Source organism: Primulina tabacum, chromosome 11 (genome assembly GCF_025594145.1).
Source record: "Primulina tabacum isolate GXHZ01 chromosome 11, ASM2559414v2, whole genome shotgun sequence".
Classification (NCBI taxonomy): domain Eukaryota; kingdom Viridiplantae; phylum Streptophyta; class Magnoliopsida; order Lamiales; family Gesneriaceae; genus Primulina; species Primulina tabacum.
The window spans coordinates 4,602,610-4,620,179 of NC_134560.1; the positions used below are offsets into that span (position 1 = coordinate 4,602,610).

General features: G+C 32.1%; 2 protein-coding genes and 1 long non-coding RNA gene across 3 annotated transcripts; 1 reads left to right on the forward strand and 2 right to left on the reverse strand.

Moving 5' to 3' along the window:
- The first annotated feature begins 661 nt into the window (after positions 1-661).
- LOC142519933 (uncharacterized) lies at positions 662-1,290 on the forward strand. The gene is made up of 2 exons (XR_012813819.1): positions 662-769; positions 1,035-1,290. It is a non-coding gene; the product is annotated as an uncharacterized LOC142519933 (long non-coding RNA).
- Positions 1,291-4,316: 3,026 nt separating this feature from the next.
- Positions 4,317-4,973, reverse strand: LOC142519117 (transcription repressor OFP16-like). Its single transcript, XM_075622046.1, has one exon. The coding sequence runs from the start codon at positions 4,953-4,955 to the stop codon at positions 4,401-4,403; it is 555 nt and encodes a 184-aa protein (XP_075478161.1). The 5' UTR covers positions 4,956-4,973; the 3' UTR covers positions 4,317-4,400.
- An 11,336-nt stretch (positions 4,974-16,309) lies between these two features.
- Positions 16,310-17,277, reverse strand: LOC142518778 (uncharacterized). Its single transcript, XM_075621591.1, has one exon. It carries the CDS (start codon positions 17,024-17,026, stop codon positions 16,658-16,660), a length of 369 nt encoding a protein of 122 aa, XP_075477706.1. The 5' UTR covers positions 17,027-17,277; the 3' UTR covers positions 16,310-16,657.
- Positions 17,278-17,570: the final 293 nt, after the last annotated feature.

A 17,570-nucleotide genomic window follows, 5' to 3' on the forward strand; every position in this document is an offset into this window, starting at 1 on the left:
AAATATATTAATTATTATATTTTATTTAATATATTTTTAATTATGGCTAATGTTTTATTGTTACTTCGAATTAAACGATAAAAAATTATGCAAAAAATAATATTACACCAAAAAAAAATATTATGTGTACATGGATTAAAGTACAATTGGCGATCCAGAAACGCGTGAAATAGTTTGAATTGAATGAGTAAAAATTATGCAAAAAAGAGAAAGACACGGACAACAAGATGTTGACACGTTTGGAAAATATTTGGGTGATTTTGGAGGATCCAGATCAAATTTACCAGACTATTGATTATCTAGTTTGTTTATTTTTTAAATGTATTTTCTTTTCGATTATTATCTTTGTATTTGAATTATGTGTTTCAAGTTGCATCTGTGTTTCGATAATCATTTTCAATTTAGTTATGAATTGTATTTTTATATTAATTTTTGGAATTTTATTTAATTATATTAATCATAATTATAAAAATAAATTAGTTTTAAAATATTAATAATTAACATAAATATTTTAAAAATCAACATTTGTTATTTTATAATTTTCACGATTAAATATCTAATTATTAAAATAATAAAATAAATATTATACTATTATTTAAGTAATATTTATAATTCTAAAAACAAGTATTTATAATAAATAAAAAAAACCCATGGGCTCTTAATTTGACGCAGAGGAAGGGGACTGCCCTGTTTAAGCCCCCATTGGAGGAAGTGAAGCTGCATCGCCTTGGAGATGGCCTGAAAGTCTTAATTTCAACTCACTGGTGGGGTAAGCTATTTTCACGAATACCTATGTTGCACTGATTCTCTTAGAATGGGAACCATTGCACGAGCAGCCAGCTTGGCACGAAGGAAGAAATACTATGCACTACTAATTAGTAAATGAAATCATAGAGTCGAGAGATGGTACCACCCATAGCTACTTGAATGAATATTTGTAGTTCAATGCTACAATTTGGATGCGTGAAATCTTATAATTTCCCCAAATTTAATCTCTTTTCACTTACTTCTCTCACAAATTTCTTCAATTCTAGGGTTTGCAAGCGGGAAATCGCCCAGTAGGTATTGAGTTCTTAGTTCAAACTAGCTGGGTCAGCTACTACACGAGTTCCTGTGTTGAACCAGCAGATGAATGTAATTTTCTTGGTCATGCTGATGTTGGTGTTTAGTAGTATAAAGATTATCTGATATCTGGATGATTTTATTTTTATTTTTTTAAAAAAATAACTGTAATAAAAAAAATACTAACTTGATTTACCCCGCAAAATGGGCTTGCATTTAGTGGCGAGAGTCCTATTTGTTTCTAAAGTCAAATAAAAAATTCCCGATGAATTAAGTTTTCGAACATTTAATATGCTATTATTTTAAATACAAATTTTAATAGGAAAATATTCTATTCGATTAAATGTTTTTCTGCACTCCACAAATTATTAAATATATTATATTATGACCATTTGCATTAAAAATGAATTAAATTACTCTTAATGTTCCTTTTTTACTTCCATCATAAAATCAGACTTTTAAAGAATAAGTTTTAGACTGCTATTTATTTTTTTGTAAATATTATTCGAAATTATTTTTTATTTGGTAAAAAAATAAAAAAAAATCTAATATTTTAAATGAATGATTGGGGAAAAAAAATTAAAATAAAGCGTACAACTTTATTATTATATATCATAATAGTAACTAATTATTTAATCTGTAAATTATTCTACATAGCCAATTCAATTTCAATTTTGGATAGACAACTTGGTGAATTATTGTGTGAAAACTAAAAATAAATTTTTTTTAAAAAAAATCTATTTTAAAAGACTAGTGTTATTTACACTTCAAATATTGTTGACCACACTCTATTTTGAATTCTTATATTAGAAATGGACTACTTACTTTTTGTATTTCTCATATACAAAGTTTAATATTTTTTATTTAATAATTTCTTATATATTCTTATTGTTGGGATGAATATTTTCAAATAAGAAATTTCAAAAATTTCTAAGCAATATATTATAAATTATCGAATATTTCTAGGAACATATTTTTCAATTTGGGTTTGATTTTTGATGAAATTATTATTTTTACTTATTTATATAACATGTCTAGAAACTAACATGTCTAGTCAAACGTTTTTAGCTACTACAAACAAAAGTGTGAAATTAGATATTAAAAATTGTTTTATTTTAAAAAAATATATAAAAAATTATTTTTAATTGTCACGCAATAATTTACTTTGTTGTCTATCAGAGAGAGAAATTTAATTGATTACATATAATAATTTACAAGATTAAATTATTAGTCAATATTATGATGTATAATATTAAAGTTGTATAATTATTTTAAATTTTTTTCAATCATTCATTAGTATATTTTTTATGTACAAATAACCATATATAGACATGGATTTATCTTCGAATTTTAGGGGTTTTGTCAGATTCAAAGTTCCAAAGGCGATATGATCACTTTCTTATTCTTATAAAATGAAAGTACAGACATAAATTATTGTTAGATATCATACATCAACTATATTTAATTTTTTAATGTTATAAATATAAATTTGGACAAGATTTTCTCATTAAGTTCGTTTTTGGAACGAAATTAGGCTCAAATCCATGATTGTTGAGCTCATATGCATAATTATGTGATGAACTTCTTTTATGGGTGAGAGGTTTGTTAGATGTATCATATCGGATGAATTAAATTATTGATTGTTATATATATAGACTTGGACTGTCTTCTTCTTGAGCTAACTTTTGAGGTGCAACCGTTATGTGTTAGATTGTACTTATGATCATCAAATTCATTATCTTAACATCATATCAGTCGCTCAACTTATGATTTTAATATGATATCAGAACTCAAACTCCTCGTCATGTTTTAATCGTCATTTGAATTAACTTCAGTGATAAAGTTTGTTTTCGTTGCAGGTTCATGATGTTTAACAAATAAATACAAATAATCCAAAATTGAATTTTGAAAAATAAAGCTGCAAAATTTGCAAAATTTTTTGGGAGGATGGATTTGATTGAAATGACGAATCCGTATTTAGCAAACAAGATATGAGTTGTCATTGAGCGACTTTTTGCATGCATATTTCGATTCCGTGTTGTCATTTTTGGATCGAAATCAAATGTTCATTCAAATAATAATTAAAAAATCATTGTTCATCGATCCCCACCCTACTTATCATTAATATTAATTAAAAACTGTTTAAAGGCCAAAATTTAAAATTAAATTAAATTAAATTTCTTTAGTCTAACAAAATTTAAAATTAAATTTCTTTGGTCTAATATTATTATATAAGCTGAAACCAAGTTGTAATTATCAGTTCGAGTTTGGTTCGATTTAAGGATACATCGGGAAATAGATTTTGTTTTGTGAAAATGCAAAACTGGAAACTAATGAATTTCAGTGCCAAAAAAATTAATGCCAGCAATATTGTAAGGATTTTTATATATGTGGCCATGCAGAACTCTAAACCACAAAATAATCATAAAATCAGATCAGGTAATTAAATTATAACAACTTAATTAATAGCATTCCAATTTAACCACGACCAAATTCAGATCTAATTTCCACGAAAACTGATTATAGCTGCAAACCAATTAAACATTAATTCACGCACAAAAACTCACACGAGACTGTTTCACGGATCAATTTTGTGAGACAGATGTTAATCCAAACGATTCATGAAAATATATTATATTTTATGCTAAAAGTATTAATTTTCATTTTAATTATGAATCGACCGACATGTTTTACGAAAATAGATATGTGAAACTATCTCACAAAATACCTACACTAACTAACGATACCACCACATGTCATTTCAAATCATATATCGAAAATGTTGTTCTCAATCAATTATACAAACCTACCATTTAAACATCTTTAAATCTTATTTTATCATCATAATAATAAAAAAATATATGAGAAGTGTTACGTGGATACTTACTAAAAAAAGTAAACATTGTTAATTTGATTATCTCCAGAGTTATATTTTTTCCTTGTAATAAGAGGCGGAGCCACATGGTGGTTTACTCGGGCTACCGGGTGGTCTAATTTTTTTTAAAAAAATATATATGTAAATTTTGTATAATTTTGGAATAGTATGATATTAACTCGGGTATATCAATTTAAAATATTAAAAGATTTTAGAGTTTAAAATTACAGCGCGGGCGTAGTCATATTTCTGGCTCCGTCACTGCTTGCAATTCATCTTTAGAGGCATAATATCAAATCGAAATATAACTGAATAAAAGTCGAATCCAAACGATCGTTGTTTCATGAAGATTAATTAATATTTACTTGATGTAAGGGAAAACATTAATGTATTGATATAAATTTAAGAGATTACAAATCTTCTCCATCTAAATACACCAATCGCGTAACTCGAAACAAAGCGCTCAAGCAACTGCCGGTGGTTCAGTGAAATGCTGCCTGGAATATTCTTTCGGGCAGGTTCCCGGCAGGGTAGCGAGGGACAAGATGACGTCGGCGAAAGCATCAACAATAAACCCATGGGTGTGCTTAGGGTTTAAGGTCAAATAACAACACAGGAGCTCATGCAGAAACCCCCAACTGGACTCTCCGTCTATTAGTTCGTGCGCTTCAATCATCTCCTGCATCGATTTGTGGAAGTCGGCATAAGGTTCCGGCGAGTACTTCTGAACGGCCACTCCACCACTTAGGAATGTAGCAGGGACTTCCACATTCATTGGCTCGAAGATGGAGTTGGAGCTGCCGGGGGTAGAAAAGAAGAAGCGCTGGGAGGCGAAGACGGAGGCGAAATTGGGGATGTAGTCAGAGGAGGAGAAGTCTTCCACAACAGAGGCGGGCGTGGAGGTTGAGGCAAGAGATTTCTGATAATTTAAGCTTTCATGATCTGCAAATTTAACAGTGGGCAGACACTTGAACTTTGAGAAGCAGAGGTTGAAGCTCTTCCACAAAATGCTGGACATTGTCCTTTTACTTGCCAGTCGGTGTGTCTGGCTGTCTATATATAATGTAATAATTAGTTAATTACTTTAAAAGTGTTGTGAAAAAGTAAAAATTTATGGTAAAAAGTAAAAATCTCAAACTCTCAAAATTTACCAAACTACACACTTTATAATATTTTTCTCTCTACTCAATTGTGATTTTCTTCACAAATGAGAGATCTATTTATAGGAAATCTTTACAAATAATCCAAAAATAAAATACATCATTACCTACATCATCACACACTAATTTTCAATATTTACAACTCTTATTTTCAACATTCAAATATTCAACATTCAAATATTCAATACTCACATTTTAAATATATTTTTCAACACTCCCCCTTGTGATGATGATCATAATGATTGTCTTCATTACGTGTTTTTATACTGCCTCGTTAAAAACCTTACTAGGAAAAACCCATTGGGATAAAAACCATAGTAAGGGAAAAAGAGTGCAGTCACGTAAACTCCCCCTCATGTTGACACGAACAATTCTTCACAAATTTCGTAGATTGCGCATCCCAATATTATATATGTGCTTTCTGAATATTGACGTAGGAAGTGCCTTTGTGAAGAGATCTGATGAGTTTTCACTTGATTGAATGTGACGAACATCAATACATCTATTCTTCTCAAGCTTCTTGGTGAATGCGAAGAACTTAGGAGGAATATGTTTAGTTCTGTCGCTTTTTATGTATCCTTCTTTCATTTGAGCAACACATGCAGCATTATCTTCATATAGTATCACAGGCTTCTCGTCGAATGATAATCCGCATGAGATTTGGATATGTTGGGTCATTGATTTTAACCACACACATTCACGACTTGCTTCATGTAGTGCAATAATCTCGGCATGATTTGATGAAGTTGTTACGAGCGTTTGTTTCTGTGAATGCCAAGAAATTGCAGTGCCTCCACGAGTAAATACATATCCAGTTTGGGAACGTGCCTTGTGTGGATCAGATAAGTATCCAGCATCAGCATAACCAATTATACTTGGATTAGTATCTTTTGAATATAAAAGTCCAAAGTCTGTCGTTCCTCGTAGATAACGGAATATATGTTTAATTCCGTTCCAGTGTCTCTTTGTTGGATATGTGCTAAATCTTGCTAACAAATTTACGGCAAAAGATATATCGGGCCTCGTACAATTTGTAAGATACATAAGGGCACCGATAGCACTTAGATATGGTACTTCTGGATCAAGAATAGCTTCATCATCTTCACATGGTCGGAATGGATCCTTTTCTATGTTTAATGATCTAACAACCATTGGAGTACTTAAAGGATTTGCTTTATCCATATTAAAACGTTTAAGGATCTTTTCTGTATAATTTGTCTGGTGAACAAACATTCCACATTCTTTTTGTTCAATTTGTAAACCCAGACAATACTTGGTTTTTCCAAGATCCTTCATTTCAAATTCTTCCTTCAAGTATGACACAACTTCTTGAATTTCCTTATTTGTTCCAATGATGTTTAAATCATCAACATATACTGCAATAATTACGCATCCGGATGTTTTTTTCTTAATGAAAACACAAGGGCATATTGAATTATTTACATATCCCTTTTTCATCAAGTGATCACTTAGTCGATTATACCACATTCGACCTGATTGCTTTAACCCATATAATGATCTTTGTAATTTCACAGAATAACATTCCCTGGGTTTTGAACTTTGTGCTTCAGGCATCTTAAATCCTTCAGGGATTTTCATATATATATATTACTATCAAGTGATCCATATAAGTAAGCTGCAACATCCATAAGACGCATTTCTAAATTTTCAGATACCGCCAAGCTAATCAAATACCGAAACGTAATTGCATCCATCACAGGAGAATACGTTTCTTCATAATCAATTCCAGGCCTTTGAGAAAAACCTTGTGCAACAAGTCGAGCATTATATCTTACTATTTCATTTTTCTCATTTCGCTTTCGAATAAAAACCCATTTGTATCCAACAGGTTTTACACCTTCAGGTGTAAGGACTATAGGTCCAAAAACATTACGTTTATTTAGCGAATTTAATTCAACCTGGATGGCATCTTTCCATTTTATCCAATCCTGCCGATTTTTACATTCACCAAAAGATTTTGGTTCATGATCTTCGTTATCATTTATGATGTCGATTGCCACATTATAAGAAAATATATCATCAATTTCATCTATATCTTTTCGGTTCCATATTTTTCCAGTATTAATATAATTGATAGAGATTTCATGATTCTCGTCAGTTTGTGGTTCTGACAGAACATTTTCATCATCATGTGTTTCTTCAGGAACACCATTATCTATTTTGTGATCATCATGTGTTTCTTCAGAAACGTCATTCTTTATTTTGTGATCATCGTGTTTCTCTATGAATTTTCTTTTTCGAGGATTTTTATCCTTGGAACCGACTGGCCTTCCACGCTTCAGGCGTTTAATGACATCATGAGTATCTTCCATTTGTTTCTTTGGAATTTCAATTCGAGCAGGGGCATTTGCAGCATGTATATATGATTTAGTTACCCCTTTTGTGTCTGCAAATGCATCTGGTATTTGATTTGCTATTCTTTGCAAGTGTACAATTTGTTGTACATCTTTTTCACATTGTTTTGTTCTTGGATCCAGATGTAACAATGATGATACATACCATGTAATTTCTTTTTCGGTATGTTTCTGTTCTCCCCCTAACATTGGGAAGATTTCCTCATTAAAATGACAATCAGCAAAACGTGCTGTGAACACGTCGCCTGTCTGAGGTTCAAGATATCGAATGATTGATGGACTATCATAACCAATATAAATTCCAACCTTTCTTTGAGGTCCTATTTTCTTTCGTTGCGGTGGTGCAATAGGCACATACACCATACATCCAAAAATTCTCAGATGAGAAATGTTTGGTTCTTTACCAAATGCAAGCTGCAATGGGGAGTATTTATGATATGCACTTGGTCTGATGCGAATTAATGAAGCAGCGTGTAAAATTGCATGTCCCCATATAGAAATAGGGAGCTTTGTTTTCATAATCATTGGTCTAGCAATCATTTGCAGACGTTTAATCAATGATTCAGCCAATCCATTCTGTGTATGTACATGAGCAACAGGATGCTCAACAATGATTCCCATAGACATACAATAATCATTGAAAGTTTGGGAAGTAAATTCACCAGCATTATCAAGTCTAATTTTCTTGATTGTATAATCGGGAAATTGATTCCTCAATTTTATTATTTGAGCAAGTAATCTTGCAAATGCAACATTTCGAGTTGATAATAAACATACATGTGACCATCTGCTGGAGGCATCAATCAATACCATAAAGTATCTGAATGGTCCACATGGTGGATGGATTGGTCCACAAATATCACCCTGAATACGTTCAAGAAACATTGGTGATTCAGTTTGGATTTTGACTGGTGATGGTCTTATAATAAGTTTTCCAAGAGAACATGCTTTACATTGAAACTTATTATTCTGAAAGATCTTCTGGTCTTTCAGTGGATGACCATGTGTATTTTCTATAATTTTTCGCATCATTGTTGAACCAGGATGTCTCAATCGATCATGCCAATTGGTTAATATCGAAGAATTATCAACTACCATGTTTGATTCAATGAGACTTATATGTGTATAATGCAATCCAGTAGGGAGCATTGGTAGTTTTTCAATCACATATTTCTTTCCTGATTTATATGTGATAAGACACATATATTTCTCATTCCCTTCATTCATTGTTTGAGTATCATACCCATGGGAATATATATCATTAAAACTCAACAAATTTCTTTTCGATTGTGGTGAATATAAAGCATCATTGATCAAAAATTTTGTACCATTAGGTAACAAAAATTGTGCTTTACCACATCTTTTAATCAAGTCTACATGACCTGATATTGTATTCACCTTTGTTTTTGTTGGTTTTAGTTCCAAGAAATATCTTTTATCTCGGAGGATAGTGTGCGTTGTACCACTATCGGGTATGCAAACTTCAGCTTTGCTCATAGCATTTTCCATATTTGAACTTCAAAAAAATATGCAATGAAATAAATTACTTGCAATATATATTTAAATATAACACAAATCATAATTATACAATAAAACATTATTCTATGAATACATGAAAAATAGATTATTGTACATTTATATTCTACCATTATATTGTTCATTTTCAGAGAAATCGTTGAGAAAATCTGCAGCATCAATATTGTTCATTTCTATCCCACCAACATATTGATCATTTCCAGAGAAATCATTCATAAAATCACCAGCATCAAAATGAGTTGAATCACTCAAACGGTCACTGCGTTCAGTGAAGTTGGTCTCCTTTTCTTTCCCCTTTAATGATTCTTTATAAAGTTTACAAAGGTGCTCAGGGGCTCGACAAACTTTGGACCAATGTCCTGGAGTACCACATCTGTAACAAGAACTTTCATATCTTTTTGAGTGCTTCTCATTAACACTTGTATTCTCATGATGCCTTTTCTGTGGATGGTTTGGGACGTTTTTTGAGATGAGTTATAAAAATAACTATCTCGATTATTTTCAAAACCACGGCCTTGACCACGACCACGGCCAATTCCACGTCCACGTCCACGTCCACGACCTCGACCTCGACCTCGACCTCGACCAAAACCTTGTCTTTGAATTTGATTTTGGTTTCCAGGTTTAAATTCATTTTTACTTACAGCATTTACTTCTGGAACTGCTGTTGATCCAGTGGGTCGGGACATATGATTTCTCATTAATAGCTCGTTGTTTTTTTTCCGCCACAAGAAGACAGGCGATGAGTTCAGAATATCTCGCGAATCCACGTACTCTATATTGTTGCTGTAGAGTAATATTTGATGCATGAAACGTGGAAAATGTTTTTTCAAGCATCTCAGATTCTGTGACCTCATGTCCACAAAATTTTAATTGCGAGATTATTCTATACATCGCCGAATTGTAATCACTGACTTTTTTAAAGTCTTGGAATCTCAATGTATTCCATTCATCCCGGGCGGTCGGAAGTATAACTTCTCTTATATGTTCGAATATTTCTTTTAATCCCTTCCACAAAGCCATGGGATTTTTTTCAGTCAGATATTCACATTTCAATCCATCGTCGAGATGTCGACGCAAAAATATCATGGCTCTTGCCTTTTCTTGTGACGTGCATATGCCATTTTCTTTAATGGTCTCGCTTAGACCCAATGACTCAAGATGCATTTCTACATCTAGAGTCCATGGCATATAATTCTTTCCCGTGATGTCGAGCGCAACAAATTCGAGCTTTGTTAAATTTGACATGGTTGTACTAAAAAAAATTACGATGCATTTTATTAGTTGATAATTATTGCAATACAAAGTAACGGATAAACAACAAGTACAAGTATTTGTAAAAATAAAGAAAACCCACGAGGAGGATATTCTCCGATAAATAAAAGACTCGTGAGTATGATAACCAAAATAATTAAAAATATCCTTGAGAAAGCCATCTTCTTTTTTCTTCGAAAAATTTGATGATGAATAATTTTTAGAGAAGAAGAGAAAGTTGGAGTGATGGAATGTGTTTGTGAGATCATATTTATAGGGCAAAAACTAGCCGTTTTTTACCATTTATGACCGTTGGGGTACAAAAAAAATAAAGGTATGTATTTGTATAATTTTATGGTAATAATATGATATATATAATATTAGACATGTTTAAATAATTATGTATATCATATCATAATATTATAATGAGTGTCATAATTTATTTTGTTTAAAAACCTTATAGGCTTTTATACTTGTCGTATCCCTTACCGGGAGTGTGGGATGTCGTCTTAACATCCTCCCAGGATTTATAACAAGTTTATGAAAAATTTATTTTTATTATTTCTAATAATAACATTATATTGTATATTAAATAAATACACAATAAATAAATAACAGTAAAATAAATATAATTATTTTTGTTACCTTTTTCTTCTGTTTGGAGCTTGGAAAAGTATGTAGGACTTTTAGAGCTTCGTGCTGATAACGTGTTGTGAAAAAGTAAAAATTTATGGTAAAAAATAAAAATCTCAAACTCTCAAAATTTACCAAACTACACACTTTATAATATTTTTCTCTCTACTCAATTGTGATTTTCTTCACAAATGAGAGATCTATTTATAGAAAATCTTTACAAATAATCCAAAAATAAAATACATCATTACCTACATCATCACACACTAATTTTCAATATTTACAACTCTTATTTTCAATATTCAAATATTCAACACTCACATTTTAAATATATTTTTCAACAAGAAGCAATAAACAGTCAAAAAAAGACTTTTAGCTGTAGCTGACAGATTCTACACAAAAATAGCATTCCAGCAATATATTTTAAATTTTTTTCTTTATATTTCCTTTTATATATTATTTATCCATCAAATAATTCATTCAAAATATTGAATTTAAATTACAATATTATCTTTAATAAATAATATTAATTAATATTTTATTAATTATTAAAAAGAAAAAATAGTAATTTATCATGTTATCTCACATTTAATATATCTTTTTGGTCCTGTTAATTCTGATGTATTTTAAATTAAATAAAGATCAAATTGTTTTCTCCCATATCTTCTTACAAGTTGAAGAAAATTAGACAATACGCATATGGAAAATTTTGCAAATCACATTATCCGGTTTATTTTATATTAATATTTATGTAGATGGAGGCAAGAACCTCTTCACCTGTAGGATTACGGTATCTAATCAATTATGTTATGCTAAAAAATCTGGAAAATAGATACAAATTAACTAAGTTTGGATTTCATCTCCTTTGGGCAGCAGCCACAGCCGATCCATGTGGGCCTTGCTTCCACCTCAACCATGGCCTCCGGCTCCCACCACCAAACCGCCGCCACATCTTCATTCCGCCGCCGTGCACAATTTCCCAGAAAAGGGTATTTTAGGTCGCACGGTAATCACAGCCATGAAATCCGATGAACCGGAGCACCGCGACAGTACGAAATCCGGGCCAAAAACACCACCACAACAACCGCAGTCGCCGCAGGAAAAGCAAGAATCGAAAGAGAAACAGCAGCGGCGGCAGCTTAGCGGCGCCGATGTGCTCATGGCACTTCAAAGAGCCACTTCTAAGAAAGCCAAGAAGACGAAAGTGACTGCCAATTCAGGTGCTGGAAAATATGACAAATCTGGGAAAAAGAATGAACTCTCTCCAGATTTCAGTAATGTTAGGCCGTTGAGCATCAATGCTGAGTGGAGTGATCGCTTGAAGGAATTGGAAAGCAGACTTCAAGAACTTTTACACATTTAGAAATTTCAGTTTTCCTTTCGTAACTTAAAAAATCATTGGAATTTATTTTCTTTGATTTGATATGTAATCCTAATCAGTTTCAATGAAATCATGGTTTGGCAAGTTCCTCCTCGAAAGAAAGAAATGATCTTTCTTAAAATATTCAAGTTTTATTTTCTTAACTCTACTGAACAATAGTTTCAATTTTGTCCTCTGCCCTCCAATGTTCCATAACGCATGGCTTTGAATTTCTCTAATATGTTCTTTCTTGTGGAATTTTAACCCTTGGTCCTTTCTATTAAATAGATTGCAAATTCATGCTTCTAACGATTAATTTGTGGTATACTTGAATAGAATTATCTGATAATTCACTCGTAAAATTGTGAAGTGGTGAAACAAGAAAACATAAAAGATACTACAATCCAACTTCCATGGGATAAAATCAGCCCACAGACAAAAATACAATACAATAACTCGATATTACGACCATATGGCTAGAGAACAGAGTGAAGGTTAAAATAAAAACTCAAATTCATGATCACAGCTACACTCTCATTCGGCGAGATGATTTGTACAACACTATATATTTTTTTGGCTGAAGTGACCTAACCAATCAACTCTAAATTCCCCAAAGAGATGTGAAGAGCGGTAAAATCAGACGATTGGATTGTATTCCACTTTGCCCTGAAGTCCTCAGCCACAGGGTTCACCAGGTCGTTGACGACTCCAATTTCCAGAACCAGCTTTGCTTTCTCCACGCTTTCTTTTATTCACGCTTTCTTTTATTCATGGGAAAATGGAGCTCCAACACCAAGCATTGTTTCAGAGTCGAACGCTCCTCTGATGCAACGGCTTTTGCAACCGAGTGAGGGTCTGACGCATATGGGTGGCATTATTGATATGTTCTTCTAAATCATTCTCCAGTACAAACTTTGAGCAACCGTTTTGTTGAGTCATCACTTAATACAGAAGTATTTTCATCCCTGGAAGTTGAGTTGGCAAACGAACTTGAATTTTCAGTGGCATCAGGCTTCTTTTGCCACCATCCCAATGTCACTGCCACGTGAAAAGTCTACCACATCGACAAAGACATCCTCCGAGCCCTTTAAAACTTCAATTCCTTTATCAGACATTGTATTCAATAGATGTTTCGAGTCCTTGATATATCCGAAAAAGTATGCTTATTCTCTTGACTCATCCTCAGAGTCAGGGATCTTTTCTGACAAGATTTAACCAACAATCAGACTCCAGTTTTAAATACGAACTTAATCTTAAGCACAAGGACAGACACCAGGCATGCTAGAATCTAAACATAAAGAAAAAAAATGCATGCATACTATAGAATATGTATTTTACAAGCTACTAAACTACAATAAACCATGCGCTATTAATTTATGAATGAAGATAAAGCTATTAATATCATACATTTCATTTAAATTCATTATCCCTACTTTAAGACGTGCTTAGAAGGATCTATCAACCTTCAAAGCACACCAAGTCTGCGCTTTTTGTTTGAACCGCACTTTATCTTACAGCTGCACCTGAACTGAACTAGCGTGCAGGCCCAAGGCTGAGCCTCAGCGCACACCTAGTGAACTTTAAGTAGCTATGCTCCAATCATCACAACACCACAACAATAAAAAAATGATTTTTTCAGCAAATTTTGATCCTCGACACTACTGAACTTTGATGTAGATACTCGTCTTAACCCGCCAATTCCCACTAAACTCTAAAAATCGGAACAATGAATCTGAAAAAAGACAGCTCGTCTCTTTCTGGGTAATAAACACAACTTATCTCAAAACTACAAAATATTAATAACAACAGCAATCTTGTTGTGCACAGAGACTTGTAACTAAAAATAAGAATGAGGAACCACCTTCTGCTGAGCGACTAAGATGTTCATCTGTCGAAGCCACTGCGAGGGAAAGCAACAGGGGTAATTTATGACATGAGAGTGAATCGATTTAGGGTTTCGGATTGGAATCAAAACGGTGAACGGGAAAGTACTTGGGGAATGTTTTAGGCCGCAGCAGCTCAGCTTTCAGGAGGCCAGATTTCGTACACAGCCCATGTTTAGTTTTCCCACAAACTTTTAAGAAAATCATTACACAATTTTTTTATACTTAATTAATGAATGTAAAAATTAATTTAAAACCTTACTCTATAATTGTTATATTAGTTTCATGATAACAATAATTTTATAATAATTAATGTATTATTAATATTTATACTTTTATAATAATAATAATAATAATAATAATAATAATAATAATAATATAATAATAATAATAATTTTTGAGTAGTTATTATTTTGAAATTTAATTAAGAAATTATCTGGTAATCATTTCATTTATGTTTAATTTTTTATATCAATCATTTGAATGTAATGAACTATCATTTCATTTTTATTCTAAAGTTGATTTCATCTCTACTTTATTCCATTCGAATTTTGCCTTCATAACCATCATAAAGTTTACAATATTAAATTAATACACTGATTACTCATGTTGCCATCATTTAAGTAGATTCTTCATGCATGTTTCGATGAATTCTTGTCTCTCTTGCCGAGGATGGTTAAACCGTTTATTAATGTTAACATACATATTTCTTACACATTCATTCAAGATTTGCAGACTAATAACGGCTTACTTTTTTCTTTGATTAGGTCTCTTGTGAGACGGTCTCACAAATTTTTATCTGTGAGACGGGTCAATTCCTACCGAAATTCACAATAAAAAATAATATATTTTCATGGATGACCCAAATAAGAGATCCGTCTAACAAAATACGACCCATTAGACCGTCTCACACAAGTTTTTGCCTTTCTCTTTTACCAAATTTTCAAAAGATGGAAATGTATGGAATCAAAATTAGAGCATCTTTAGTTGAATTCAAATTTTTTTTACCCCAATCATAAAATATAAAAACAACGGTTGTAGAATTAAAAACAAAATGTGAAGTGGTCCATTTTAAAAAAAATATATATATATATATATATATATATATATATATATATATATATATTATTTTTTATAAAGAGTTGCTTTTTGTGTGATTTAATCATCTTTTTCTTGTCTAGCAAAATGTTAGCTAGTTTACTAAATGTTTTTGTGCTGTATACGCACGGTTACAATTTGCAAATAGCTTGATGAAAGGAGAGGCGAGTGTATTTAGGTGGACCTCGTAGTTTATTGTGATGCACAAAACAAGTGTCCAACTGGGTGGAGTTGCTTGTGAGTTAAAAATTTGATCGAGTTTGGTTAAAATCGAGTTCAAGTCGAGCTTGAGCTATTATAATATGATTTGGATTCGAGTGCTTATCAATGTTGCTTAGGGTTCGATATATTGTGTTCAATTCAATGGATTGTCTTAAAATTCGACATTAACTAATTATTATGTTAAATTTTCTACAGTTTTTCAATGTTGTGCGTATGTGAATAATAATTGTGACATATGATAAATATTTAATAAGCTAGAAACTTGAAAGTACTTAAAATAAGTTCTTACAAACACCGAAACATTTGATCAACATACTTATTTATTGTCACAGCTTAACTATCTGAAATGAATATTTAATTCATTGAAAGTTTGCGTTCCTCTAGAAAAATATTTTTGGTGAACTCATTAAACAAAGTTGTGAATCGGTTGAAGTAATTGACATATTTAATTAAGAGGAAGCTAGTGAACTAAAATCAATGGAAATTATACAAGTTGAATCATCTCACAATCCTTCATTGAATGAGTAGTAATAGTAATTAAATTAAATTACGTACATATATAGTATGATTCCTATGTCCCATTTCGTTTATGATGTCTAACGGATCGTAATTGTGTCGTATGTTTTCTAGAGAAAAATTTAATGATTGAAAAATAAGAATGCAGGCTAATCTGTTTTCTGAGTTTCCTGGTAAAGTGGACAATTGCTTTTTTATTCTATTATTTTTTCTATAAAAAATTATAATATTATTTAGTTCGTGTTTTATTACACAGAAACTAATTTCTGCAATAGAAAACCACATAACTTTCCCATGTAAGAATTTTAGTTGACTAGTAGAATTTCTGCAAACACAAATTGATCGAATTCTGCAATATATAAACCTAAAATCTCTTTTCCTCTCAACTTCCGCTCTCTTTTGACTAAAGAGGAAAACAATTTCAATACAATTTAAAGATAAATGTTAGAATATTTTTTTTTATATATAAAAAAAAAACACATACAACCAAATGAACCCCATCGATCCTCCATTGTGATAACCTCTCTGTACAAACAACGCAAGATGAAAATCTCATCCTTGAAACACTGATATTTCCTTATTCCAACCAAAGATAACTCAACCCTACCCATCCCGATCGGCAGCCGACGAGAAACTCAGCGGAGGGGAGATTGACCGACTGACCCCTACATATATTTTTCGGGCTAGTAACACGAAAACGTGGAATCATCTCCAACTTGTGATGCGTTGGATGATCTCGGGTAATTCTTCGATGAGGAAGAAGATGAAGAAGACAAATCACCTGATCTTTTCCTCAGCATCTGTCTCATGCCATCGGCAACTCGAATCGCGGGATTCGACTTAAATTTACGACAAAACGACATGTGTGCCTTCATAGCTTCGTCCATCCCGAACTGTTTTTTACCTCTACTAGCTTCATCTCTTACAGCTTCGGAACACAGACCACACAGCCATTTACCATCGAATTTGGACTTCACTTCTGTTATGTATTCTTGCGTGCAGTCTTCCTTTAACCCACAGCACTCGCACTTCACCAATTCAATCATGTCCATCAATTTTCTTAGAGTTGGGTGAATGGCTCAAGTGTAACTCAAGAACTGATACATATACGCGAAAAATTTCGACAAACTAATTTATATTTTCGGGCATGAAAATTAGGAGAGAATTGTGTGATATATGGCGTGGGAGAGTGTTTTTTTACGGTGTTAAGAGTGAGCAGAAGTAATAAAAGGGAAGGAGAAAGGAGAGAATTTATAGTTGCCATCATTCTCTATAATATTGGAGACAGTGGAACATGAGGCAATGTGGTTCCCATGGGAGGGGCTCTAATCAAAGTTATTGTATTATAACTTTGTTTTTTAACATTAGTCTTCTCTCGTCGAAATATTGACATGACATCAAATATTGTTGATATGATTTCAAATATTGATAGGACGTTGAAAAATTTGACATATTATCATGTCAGCATTCAAAACAGGAACCTATGTTTTTCTTCGCTATACAAAATATATCGTTGTTGTCAGTATTGAATCTTGATGAAAATAAACCGTATATATTCTTGCTTAATGGGCTATAAATCAACCGTTTCATAAATAA

Excerpts from the sequence above, each read along its gene's own strand:
- LOC142519117 (XM_075622046.1), bottom strand. The coding sequence starts at position 4,955 with ATGTCCAGCATTTTGTGGAAGAGCTTCAACCTCTGCTTCTCAAAGTTC.
- LOC142518778 (XM_075621591.1), bottom strand. The coding sequence starts at position 17,026 with ATGGACATGATTGAATTGGTGAAGTGCGAGTGCTGTGGGTTAAAGGAA.